Here is a 13,197-nt window from a genome sequence, read left to right as displayed (position 1 = left end):
CTATAGAAAAGCCTATAAATTAAAATAGATAAACTGATGAATTCTCTTGCCTACCACTGTGATCTCTAAAGAAATGTTGAACTTGGCTTCTCTGTGTCCCTGTTTGGTTATTGGTATAGGCAAAAATCTTGCCAGATAACTAACTACATACATTTCACTATCTGTGATCTGAGACCTTTGAAGTTTAAAGTGGCCCTTGCTGGCCAGAGCTAATCAAGTATTCAGTCCACTGATTTAAATTCTCTTGGTCTACCAAGGTCTTGACAACCTTCTATACCAGTTCAAGTGTAAAGCATAAGCTTTGGAACTTTTTAAATAAAACTCCTAGGGAGTAAAAGAATGGAGCTGAATAGTATCCTATGGAACCAACTTTATCATCCTGTGGAGCTGTGATCTCTCTGCCAGACTTTGTGAAGCAATATTTTAAGTACAGCTTTTTATAATATAGATTCATAACTGTGTTGGAGTGACCAGGTCCAGCCACAGTTTGAGAACTGAGCAGAGTTGGTAACTCTTAATCATCACCACTGTCCTAAGAAAAATGTAAACCCTTTTTTTTATAATTTACATCTGTGTATCAGGTGAGTTTTTATTATCTTGAGCTGAGAGATGTAGCACTCGGCATGGGAAGCTAATGCTGAGTGCAGCACTTGATAAGCTAGTTTTTTAGGCATCAGCCTTTCTTCCCACCCTTTTTTGCACACAAGTCAGACTATCTAACAGGCTGTGCTGTGATTGCAGACTATCAGTCTGTTAACATAAGTGAAGATTTAATCCCTGCATCTAAAGGCCAATTTTAAAAAAACACTCTGAAATGTACTTTACTACTAATGGAGAGAAGCCAAGTAAAATCTAAGTACTTCTCAGGACAGATAACAAAAGTCTGAAATGCAGTATGCGGTCCCTAAAATTCAGTTCAAGAAATGTTACGTTCTTAAAGTGAGAAGAAATTGTGGTTGACTCTTCTGTCCTACTCACAGCTTTTTTAAAGAGAAGTCATTGGAGCATGCTATAATAGCTGGAAAGGGTGATGCTCAATGAACTCTCAAGTAGAGCACTGAACAAATTCTGCTTCTAAAATAGGCAATCAAAGTGATATTTTGAAGGATTTGGTCATAAGACAACGTGGGAGGAAAAGCCAGCATAAATGTTTAAAACAGAAGCTGTGAAATATCATTTTAAAAAATTTAAAAACTCAAAACATGTTATAAATATTTGGATAAACGAGTAAGATGTTCAATTTTTATTTTAAAAAGGGGTGTAATCTCTAAATTAGGCAGAAGTGCGAGGGGGACTGAATCTTGTACTCAATCTTTCATGAAGGAATTGCTGTTGCTTTGTGGAGAAATATATTTGCTGCAATATATGCCAAGGTCAAGTAACCATCTCCATGTCCGCACTTAATAGGATCAAAAATTTATTAGGCTATTCTGATGAGGATGGGTGAATATCGGGAAAGGATTTGACATGTACGAATGTCAGCAGAATTTGACACTATCAATCATAGCAGGCCTAAGCTTCACATGGACCTTTTCTTGTGATGAGAAAGTTCCCTTCCAGTTGGATTCTTTCATTTAGCTTTGGCTTTTTCATAACTGACCAGGCAGTGAACACTGGAATGGTTTTTTCCTTCCTGTAAAGCTGCTGCTACCAGACAGTGATCAGAATTTTTACTTTAAGCAAAACCTTATTCCACATTACTGCCTTTCTGAGACTAAACTTTTTAGAGGAGTGGAATGTTTTCATCATTCTTACCTGCATTTTTACTGCATGAAGCAGAATATTTTGTTCCATGCACAAACTACCAGTTCAAATTCTAGTACTGCCAGACTAGTAGTGACTAGAATACTGGTGGAGAAGAAGCACTGTACATGTGTCACTTAATGATAAATGTGGTAAATAAATTCATCGGGTATCTATGTAAGTGTCTTTCATGCCTACTGCTGCTATGCTGTCTGCAATCTACAGCAAAAGTATATATATGCTTCTTAACAGATTGTTTTCCATGTATCCCAATCTAAGTCTCAAGCTTTCTAACTTTAGTAGGGTTGAATATATTTAGTTATAGGCACATGGAGAGAATAGGTAAGGGACTTGGGTCTGGTGTACACTACAGAGTTAATTTGACAGAATGCAGCTTATGTCAACCTAACTATGGAAGTGTCTACACTTAAATTTTGCTTCTGCCAACGTAACTGCTCTGCTTGCTGACCTAATAACTCCACCTCCATGAGCAGTGTAGAGTCACAGTTGATGTACTTAGGTCGACACAGTGTCAGTGTAGACACTGTGTTGTTTACTTCGATTGTTACTGGCTTTCAGGAGCTGTCCCACAGTGCCCCACACTGACAGTACAATTGATACAGGCACTCCTGTTGAGGAGACACACCACCGACACAAGGAGCAAAGTGTAGACTTGCACAAGCAACGTAATTACTGCGGTGGCTGTATGCCAGTGTAGGTTAGGTTGACTTAATTTTGTAGTGTAGACATGGCCTGAAACTTAACAAATGAAATCAAAACTGTTCCAGATAACTGAGTTGTTTAATTTTTCTTGTGTGTGATGCTAATAGTGCACATACAAAAAATAGAAGCTTAGCCTTAGAAGATCCCAAACTGCTGTGTTGGTCCTTTTCCTATAGATCTGTGTAGCCAGTAGTCTTTATAGAATAGACTTTGATATTCCCATCAATTAAGAACATTCCAACAGGAGTTAGAAAGTATGTGGAGTTAATCTTGTGGAAGTCCTTGATCATACTTGTTTGGCTACCATGCTCCTTTTGTTTGGCAGACAAGTCTATCAGGGCTTGTTTTTTTGTTACTTTAAATTTACCTTTCAAACAAACACACAAAACCAGCTTGGAATGGAGAACCCAGGGTCTCTTGAAAACAACTCCAGCTTTCATACTAAAACAAGCTTCTTCCCCTTCTGAATTTTTCTGAGTTTCTTCATCTTACTTTTCAGTTAAGAAGTGAAAATAGAAGTATTTCCCTCCTGGATAATTTGTCAGTGAATCTTAGACACTAATGACAAATGTAGGTTGCTGTCATGTTAGGTTTTTGGTGGGGATTGGGTGGGGTAAGGAGAGGGTACTTTGACATCCCTGACATTTCTTTGCTTCCTTGGAGTCTAGATTATACTGATGAAGTCTTTCCTCCCCTTTTCTGGTGTAGACCTAATTTAGCTTTGTTTGTTTGTTCTTTTTGAACTAGTTATGCCGTGTTACCACACATGACTGTCCAGGGAACAGAAGCTGCAAGGACCACGGGTGCTGAGATAAGGTAAGAGTCTTACTCTGTAATATTTGTTACATATGGTGGGAACGTGAGTTTTTCCACATTCTGGCAGTCTGGCTTTTCAGGTTTTGGTAGATCCCTTTACAAGGGTTTGTCTGCCAAAAATGCAGTGTAACACCGATTCTGAATGGCCCCCATATGGGTATGTTTACATATATACACACAACAGTAGATGCTGAATGTAGATAATCTTTCGGACCTTCTGTGCTGCTTGTCATGAAGATACATGAAATTATTATGGTCCATTTTCTCACCTGAGGTACTTTATCTTGTTCAAGAGCTGGACTTCAAACACTGGTATTCACTCACATGTACCTTTGGTGCTTATGTGGGAGATCAATCTCCTTTTAAATATATCTAGTGAACAAAGCAAACAGTTCGAGCAATCCAGTCAAGGTTCTAATTTATAATATGGCCTATATTCTAGAATACTGTCACAATAAAAATCCGTCATTAATCTAAATATTCTCTCTTCTTCATTCCCCTTTCCCCTCTCTCCTCCCTCCCTCCCCCCCCCAAATTTATAGGCTGGAACGTTCACTCTCTGATTTGCTACCAAAGTCTTGCACATTTCCAGAATCAGCAATATCTCCACTCAGGCTTTCAGTACCTGAATTACAGGTCCATCCCTTTGATGAACTCGATGCTTCTCTCCCACTATGTCCCACATCCCAGAGCGCCACCGAACTGAAAAAAGTGAGTGTCTTCTTGCCTTCATTAGTGGAAGTAGACAGGCAGCCAGTGTTTGTGCACACAGTAAAATGGTGGCTTTGTTAACCTAGTTTTAGTGTTGCATTGCAACTAGACAAGGATTAGGGTTTAGGTCTGAGCTTGGACCTTCATTCCCCAGGCACACAGGACCTGGATCACTATAAAGGCAGAGCTTTTACCACTGATAGAGAGAGCTCCTTGCATTCCTCTGGTCTATGCTACTCCTGTGTTAATTGGGAGTAGTTGATGCTGAAGCAGAAAGAGGTAAGCAAAACATAAAGGGATAGAGGGCCTATGGGAGCAGAAGAGAATTCTGGAAGACTGCTTTCCTCCTTACCTTTCCCAGAAAGCCCTTGGTATATTGCACTGAAAAACATTAGCAAGATTCATTGATTTGATTTTTTTTTAAGCCAAATGGGACCGCTGTAACCATCTAGTCTGATGTCCTAAGTCATAGAATTTGTCCCCATGATTCCTGCATTAAGCCCAATAATCTGTGGTGGAAATAGAGCATTTCTTTGAGAAAGACATCCAGGTTTGATTTGAAGAAACTCAGTGATGAAGCTGCATCACTCAGTCACTCTCCTTGCTGAATGGCTTGATGTTTCATACATTATAGTCAAAATGGATATACATTTGTATTGCATGGAGCATGTAAATTTTGTTGCCAAAAAAGTGTTATACTACAAAATTTCCCTGATATGTGGCCTGCCTTAGCTTCATACAATGTTTTACTTACACACACTTAAAATGGAGACCCCAAGTGGAAGAGAACACTGCTGATAGGTAAGCAATTGCTCCTTTATTTTATATTTCTTTCTCTTTGTCCAAAAGGCTGAGCCAGAGAAGAGGCCAAAGAGAGTTTCTCAGATCCGGATCCGGAAAACTGTTCCCAAACCAGACCCTAACCTCACCCCCATGGGACTCCCCAGACCAAAAAGGTGAGATATCTCTCTTAAATGGATAGTGATACTGGGATCTGCTATTTCTAAGAAGTGTGTCCAGCACTGTAGCATCACCATTCCAACAAATGGCTTTCCTCTTCTGTCTATTCTCTCTACTTGCGCAGTTAGTCTTTTCCGAGTTAGGTGGTCTTGGTACTCAGTTTCTCCATAAGCCAAGGTTAAGAGCTCAGTATGTTGTCTGTATAGAAGAATGAGGAGGTACATAGTTGTCTCCAAACAAATAGAATGTTACAGAGGACAAAGATCAATTTTCATCAATCAGAAAAGAAAGAACAAGGAATAATGGACTTGAACTACTCCAAGTAATATTTAGAGTAAATATGAAAAACTTTAGAAGCAGCAATGGAATGAGTTGCCAAGGAAGGAGATGGAATTCCCCTTACAGTCTAGCCTTGAATAACTCAAGTAGACACAGGTATGTTAGAAATAAATCAGTCCTGCTACAATTCAGGGAGAGAAAACTGATGACCTTCTAGAATCCCCTACCAACCCAAATTCTGAGATTTTTTTTTTGTCTGCAGTCTCTACTTACCTGACTGTCCAACAGGATGTAGGAAAACCAAAGTTGAATGTTAATTTGGGCAGACTCTATGTCAACTACATACACAGCGTTTTCAATTTACTTGAGTCTGACGTGTTCTAGTCCAGGACCACTGTTGAAGAGCAGAAGTGGCAAGTTGGTGGATGGTTGAGGATAATCCATTTCTTCAGAGATTACATTTGAAATTGCATCAAAAGAATTACCCTTGTCTATAGTCAAATTTTAAACCAAGTCTCAAGAGATGAAATCCATTTTAATTAACCTTTTGTGCCATTGAAATGTTTTTTTCCTCCTCTCCATTTTTCATAACTAGGGATCTACTTAAATTGCGGAGAAATCGAACATTTTTTTGTGGGTTGGTCACGGCATAAACAGCAAATTTCATGGATGTGTATTTGTGCCATGACCAGCCCACAAAAAATGTGTGATTTCTCTGCAAGGTTTCTCAAACTGGAGGCCCCAACCCAAAAGGGAATTGCAAGCCTATTAGGGGGCTGCAGTATTGACACCCTTACTTCTCCAATACTGCTGGCTATGGTGTTGCCTTCAGAGTTGTGTGCCTGGACAGCACCTGCTGCTCTCTGCTCTGTCTTCAGAGCTGGGTGGCTGGAGACCAGATTTCATGGACAAGATTTTCACAGCCACGAATTTGGTAGACCCGTATTCATACCCTCACAGGACACGGCCTTCTGGGTTATGTTTCTCTTTTGTCTTTGAGTATCATTTTTTAGAAATATCACTTCATACTGGGAGGAGCATTCATCCTTGCAGAAATGCCAGGTCACAACCCACAACTTCCTCAAGCACCATTTGAAAGGTTCATCAAAACGAGCTTCTCAGATTTCTTTCTAAAACTCATTACAGATTAATTAATGGAGTTTGAGGAGTGGGAGGAAAACCACACTTTCTCTATGTCAGGTTGCCTGTGTAGGGGAAGATGGTTCTGAAATTCTCCTGGCTTCATTGCTTCATTCACTACTTGTTTTTCCAGGCTGAAGAAGAAAGAATTTAGTTTAGAAGAAATTTACACAAACAAGAACTACAAGTCCCCTCCAGCGACCAGGTTGGTTACATTCACCAACAGGTGGGGTGAGGCATATGTAATTGAACTGGTTGGAGATATGAAACTACATGTCTTATGGAAATAAAAAGAGAAAAATAAGCACCCTTCAAAACAGAGTTGAAATGATGGCTCTGATTTGAACTGCTGAAGAAAGGTAATTCAGAAAGCAGGTTGAAAATCTGTCCTTAATATCTGAGAGTGATTGGGGATGGGGCATTTACAGTAGCAGGAATTGAGAACTTATACATGTTGAATGTTTAAATGTCACTTTTTTGTATTTAACTTTTATTTGCACTCATTTAATTGTGCAGCCAATGTATAGTACCCATTATTTCCAAAATTCAAAAGCAAACAAGATATTCCAAAATTATACTGATATGGAATATAGGGACTGGACAAACCCCATGTGGACCTCAGTGCAAAATACCAAGAATGCTGCTTTACAGACAATTTTACATTTTTTTCCCCCTTTTTAAAAAAAATCCTTTGTCTAGGTCTAAATGCCTCTGTTCCTTAGGATAAAGATGCCTCTGTTCCTTGGTCTGCGCTTTTGGACTAAAACAGGCAGAGGGAGATTCCACCTGGATATCTATGCACCAACAAGAAACTATCCAGAAAATATACTAACAGCTGGGTGATGTGAAACTGTTTCTAAAGAGAAGTGGTCATTGGTTAGAAGCATGAGCTCCAGATAAATTTGCATGCGAGAGGCCCCAGAAGGATCATTGAAGTGTAGAATCCTAGAAGTTAGAAATGTAAAAGGCCTGAGTCATCTAGTCTATTTCCCTGATGCTGCAGGATGGTTCCTTTTACTTCTGTGAACAAAGAAGTATATCACTCTGATATTCTAACTTCTACCCTTTGCCCTTCCCAGGTGTCTGGAAACCATCTTTGAGGAGCCCAAGGAGAAAAATGGATCCTTGATCTCAATCAGTCAGCAGAAGAGGAAGCGGATTCTGGAGTTCCAGGACTTCACTATTCCCCGGAAGAGGAAGGCACGAAGCAGAGTGAAAGTGGCGGGTAGTTTCACCCGGGCAAAAAAGGCTGCACTACAGGGCAGAGAGCTAGATGCCCTCCTGATTCAGAAACTAATGGACCTTGAAGCCTTCTTTGCAGAGGAGGAAGAACGGGAGCAAGCATCTGGAAGCTGAGGGAAGCATCCAGTGGGAAATGGCTCAGTTCCTTCAATGCTTTGATCTGCTTGGGGAGGGATCTGCCTATTTCTCCAGACCTTACCAACCACTCAGTTCTAATACCTGATGATCATTTGTTGGCTGTCACCCTCTTTGAGGTGCTAGTGTGTGTGTGTGTGTTTTAGTGATGCAAGAAAGAGTCCTTTAATTCCCCTGCATGAGTGTAGCACAGCCAGGAGGCATGCTATTCCTCCCCAGCCTCTTTAGAAATTGTGGCTAATGTTTAAACACCACCTGCAGGTGGGACAAGAAGAGTAAAGGAGGAAATAGTACACCTTCAATGACACTAGGATTCTAAATACTCCTGAACTTTTGCACATTCATTTGAGTCTGCTGTTTACTGTAGTGGCTTGTCCAGACAACTTGACGATAGAGGTAGGAGAGATGAATTTAGGTAGGTGGGTTCTTGAGATTCCACAAACGTCAAAAATTAAAGAAAAATAGTTTGTTTGCTTTTAATTACTTCCATGTCTGTGCCCAGAAGTTTTCTTCTGTGATTCAGTTGCCCTTCCTACACTCAGTCAGCAGCAGCCATACATGACCAGGTCTTAAACAAGTTGCACTTTGTATGTGTTTTTCCTTTATTTGCTGCATGAAAGGCGCCTTTTACTGTTACTTGCCTTGGTTTTTTTTAATCCCACATTAAGAAAAATGGCGCTAAATGCTAAGTTCTAACAAATTGTAGAGTGGATTTGTTAACCTGGTTTGCTGGTGCTTTGCCTTTGGGCGGAGGGGGAAAGGTAGGGAGTAGCAGAAGGATATTACTAATCTTCAGTTAGTGGGACTATGCTCAGAGACATGGCACCAGGAACTTCAGTGTGAAGTTTATACTCTTTTTAGCATTTTTAATTCTGACAAGAATACTAATTTGATCTGAACAAGCCAAGAAGATTTTTCTCCATTTCATCTTTCTACCATTTTAACTTAGAATTCTAGTTTGGGATAGAGCTTCACGTAGCTTATATAATTAGAGGTTCACTATACAGCAGTGCTGTACTTAATGGCTAGTGTTGTACAAAGAGATTCACTCAAGCCTCCTAATGTATAAAAAGTGGTTTGGTTTGGTTTTGAAAAACTTAAGGCCATTCGTAATTTGAAGTAGCACTGGGTAGTTTCTCAGCCATACTTTTGAGGGACCAGTGCTCCCCTCTGGGATCCTTACTTGAAGCTGCAATTCAGGTAATTTCTGTTCTTCAGTGCCTACAGGAGTTATTCAGGCAAAGCTTAATAGGATGCTGTCATTGCTGACATTCTCAAAGTTTAACAGTTCCATTGTTTCTTTTCCCTGCAACTTGCACTTTTTTTACCTATGTGCCCCTACAGCAACTTTCTATTTACCTCCAAAATCAGCGTGTACGTCAGACATCTCGTGAATGAGCTTTATGACCCAGTCCAAACATGGGTTGAGGATACCCCGCTATCTTTTTTGCTGGTCTGCCAGCTTTGTTGTTGACCTGACAGAGAACTTAAACTGACAAGCCATCTGTTAAATTCAAGAACTTTGAACAGGCAGGAAATGTTGGATGATTGCGCTGTGTGACTTCAGTGAATAATGTTCTGGGTTTGTTTTGTTCTCAGCTCATTTGCTGTGATTCTTGCACTGTTTACACCCTTGTTTTGGGGGTTGATCATCTTTACCCAGTGAGGAAAACTGAAATAGAAATGCAAACTATCGCTTTGGTTGTTTTACGCTGATGGAGGCAAAATTTGGGCCTATTGACATACCATTTTGGCTACTGCTGTACAGGTCCATTTGATCCATTGAGGCTACTAAGTGATACCTTAATCAATCCTCATCATATCATGAAAGGGATCCCTGAAAATAACTAATCACAGTACTGTGGATATTGCCTTCTAAAACGTTTTTTAAACTCCCCATACATTCATGACATCAGCACAGATATTGATTGACTGTGCTTCCATTTTTATGCCACAATGTGGAATTTCATGACACACTATTACAAAATGAATTAATACTGATGTGGAATTAATGCTAATGAGGGAGCTTCTGGCTCTATGGTGGAGTTGGGATGTAACCTCAGTGGGGGGTTTGTGAAGTGGGTGGGTGGGGAGAAAACTCAGGTCCAAGCAGGGTTCTGCCCGCTTAGCATGTGCTTAGAAACATTTAATTTGTTTTTACCTTTTGTTCTTTGTCTGCTTCTTTCCTCTCAGCCTTGTTTATTGTCACTTTGAAATAACATTTCACAGAAAGCTCTTTTTGTTGCTACAGCAGAGAGAGGCACAATGAAAATATTCAGCTCCATTTCACTTACAATCGCTGGAACTGTTCAGGTCTGTGATTTCCCCAACATACCACATTCCCCAGGATTTTTGAAAACTCTAACACTTCAGCATTATCATGATCAAGGGTTTTTTTTATAGCTGTGTAATGAAGGTATAAGCTAATCTAGATACCCCCTCCCCCCTCTCTTCAGGTCGTCGAACCTTAATCATGCTTTTGTGCTTCTCCACAACTTCTGTTCCTGTTTGCAGTGCTCCTAGAGCAGCAGCCTTGCTCTGACTTTTGTTTGTGGCAGCAACTTATACTGTGAGGGACAATAGTGCAATGATTGGGTGTCTCAAACTCCAATCTGAGCTGCTTTTGTCCCATATAGTCGTTTTATGAGAGAAATGTGGAGGATGCAAACTTTTGGGTATTGACACTTTTCTCTAGCGTAAGGAAGTGTACACTTGCCTCTTCCTAAGATGGAGCCACCCAAATGAGGATTTTTTTTTGTCATATGGAAAAGACCTTGTACATATGGCTCTGTGAATTACTGAGAGTGCATTTAAAAGGAGAATTTGCAGAGTTGTCCCCATGTACCCTCTCAGGAAAGAGCCCAGCAATGCAAGCTGAGCATCTGACAAACGTAGTTGGCTGGGGATAGATGGGATTTTTACTTTACTGAAATCAAAGCTTAATGTTCTCATCCAGCTGCAAACCAAGCAGCAAAAGGTACTTGATGCATATTGAAGGGGCTTTCATGATCCTGTATCCCCAGGACTGTGTACACTTGAGTTCTGATGCTTTCCGGATATGGTTTTTGGCAAGCCATTCTCATTTACTGTATCCTATTCAGAGTTGGGTTCTGTGGTGTGGTAGATGTCAGTCACTCCGCTGGAGAGTGGATGCTAACTGCCTGAATGAGATGTGTGTCTGATATTATCACGTTAATAAATAGCTCAATGGAAATTTGTACTCTCTTTGTAACATTAGCCTCTGTTATGCCTCTGCAGATTAGTTTCTGTTTAATAGTTTGTGAATCTAAAATTCCACTGATTTTTTTTTTCTTTTGTGTGTGTGTTTTTAATTTATGGAAATAAATTTTTTTTGAGAATCTTTCAGTTGTTTACTAAAGACTTTGGGTTTTTAATCCCTCAAATACTATTCTTATTTTGTGCCTTAAGTTAGTTCAGGTTTCCCACCTGTGAAAGGAGGATAATATCTGTCTCTTAGTGGAGCTGTGAGAATGAATTCATTGTCTGTGAAGTGTTTTGAAATCCTTGAATAGAAGTGCAAATATTGCTTCTCTTTAGCCAGTAACTGTTTAGGCTACTGTGTAACATTTTGCGCACACATGAGATGAAGAAACTGCATGCAGGCTTGTGTACAGTACAGAAAAACAAATCTCCAAACACCACCTAGGTGCTCAGGTAAGGTCCTTGGTCCTAATGTTTTCCTGTTTATAAACTACCCAACAACACTGGCAAGTGCAGGATGGACTGCATGAATTCTGTATTCTGTCCCTGTCTGATTTATTCCTTTTTTTCCCTCTGCTCTCTCCTGTCCAAACCAGAGGCTACATGTTGCAAGCACCAACATGCCAAAGAAGTCACTGGTTAGCTGGGGTAGCTGCTGAGTGTTGCACTGCTCCTCCTGAATTCCACTGCTTCTGTGTAGCTTTGCTGCCCCAAAGAAGGTGGGGAGAGAACTGGGGTATTAAACACAGGCCTGCTACACTATACATAGCAGTTAGAGTTGCGTGACAAGGTTAACCTCTGCAAAGTAGTAAGGTATTGTAAATTCCTGCCTATGAGACACTGAACAGTCAGACAGAATTCATAACCCATGAGAGATTAGAAACAATTAACTAGGCCTGCTCTTCATATACTACAATCTGGAAGAAACCAGGCTGATGACTTCAAACTAAGAATTAATCACTTTGATATAAGAGATTTATTGCTCTAAAGTTTTGTATCTAGTCATTCCTGCAGAAAACTGATTTTTTTTTTTCTGCGATTTGCATTTCTCATAACAAAGGACATCTGGCATTCTGGACAGACCCTAACTACCTATAAAAATGTTGCTGATAAAACGAAACTTGCAGTTGAAGCTGTTATGCTTTTTAATTTTATTAATCCTACATTCTATAGTTGTCTTACTAATGTTTTCTACTAGTTTATGTACACTCAGCTGTGGAAGTCCCCTCCTGGGTTCAAAGTGCAGTGCTGCATCAGTCCAGTAGATGGTGTATGAACTCAAAGGAAGGAAGTGGGGGCATGAGGAAGCCTAAACTTGCATTAAATATGGCGGAATGAACAGATTCAGCCCAGGAGCATGACCCTGTGTACTCTGCAATTCAGTGGCTGCAGTATTTGACACCAGACTTCTCCTTTTTGCTGCAGCACGATGCACTTTCTTTGGTTTTCTTGTCATATTGGGACTCAGCTATAGGTAGCTTTCCCCAGAGGGCAAGTGAGTTGGATTACAGTGCATGCTCCCTGCACTGTTTCATCAAGCCAGGCAGAATGGAGCCAGGGAACAGGGGAGCCGGAAGTAGAGAGACTGCTTGGAGAACAGCACAGCAGCCAGGGAAACACAAGCTGACAGAGATGGCTACAAGCTTCTCTCTTCCCTAGAATGTATGAGACAACCTGGAGAACATCACAGGAAAAGAGGCCTGGAAATGGAATTAAGCCAGCTGGAGAATACAGCAAAAATGTTGAAATTCTCATCAACAAATTTTATATCCATCAGTATTTTTGACTAATGCTTCACAGTCAAATACTCGGTGATCAAAAATGGTGAAATATTTTCAGCAATGATTATTTTCAAGTTTTGTGTGTGTTTTTTTGCTGTGCTAAGTGGCATGGCTCCCATGACCTCACATCCTGTGCTGTTCTCCAGATAATGCAGCAGGCTAGCCTTCACTTCTTACTCCTCCTCCCTTGGGTAGTTTAGGGTAATCTAAACCCAGTGGAAATGGGAGGGGATGAAAATGAGGGCTATTTCATAGCAACAAAATATGTTAATCTTGTTACCTAATCTAGGAGTTCTTGCTGCAGAATTTGATGAAATGATGTTGCAGAGAACACAGATCCCTGTCCATGAGTAATGTCCAGACCAGGGGATGTCCTCCATCATGGGAAACAAAAATTACAAGTAATGAAACTAACGTGCTTTCACAATCCCTACTTAAATTTCCC

At 40.3% G+C, this 13,197-nt stretch overlaps 1 protein-coding gene across 2 annotated transcripts in view; it reads left to right on the top strand.

Moving 5' to 3' along the window:
• Positions 1 to 9,790, top strand: part of PRR14L (proline rich 14 like) — a 35,245-nt gene extending 25,455 nt beyond the window's left edge. For both annotated transcript variants that reach the window (XM_074973269.1, XM_074973268.1), the window contains exons 5-9: positions 3,214 to 3,282; positions 3,825 to 3,993; positions 4,843 to 4,949; positions 6,506 to 6,577; positions 7,452 to 9,790. In XM_074973269.1, the coding sequence (XP_074829370.1) occupies positions 3,214 to 3,282; positions 3,825 to 3,993; positions 4,843 to 4,949; positions 6,506 to 6,577; positions 7,452 to 7,728 (694 nt within the window). In that variant the 3' untranslated portion in view covers positions 7,729 to 9,790. The remainder of the gene's footprint in view (positions 1 to 3,213; positions 3,283 to 3,824; positions 3,994 to 4,842; positions 4,950 to 6,505; positions 6,578 to 7,451) is intronic.
• Positions 9,791 to 13,197: the final 3,407 nt, after the last annotated feature.

The sequence above is a fragment of the Natator depressus genome, chromosome 15, assembly GCF_965152275.1.
Source record: "Natator depressus isolate rNatDep1 chromosome 15, rNatDep2.hap1, whole genome shotgun sequence".
In the NCBI taxonomy this organism is placed as follows: Eukaryota; Metazoa; Chordata; order Testudines; family Cheloniidae; genus Natator; species Natator depressus.
This window is presented reverse-complemented; position numbering and strand designations above follow the sequence as displayed.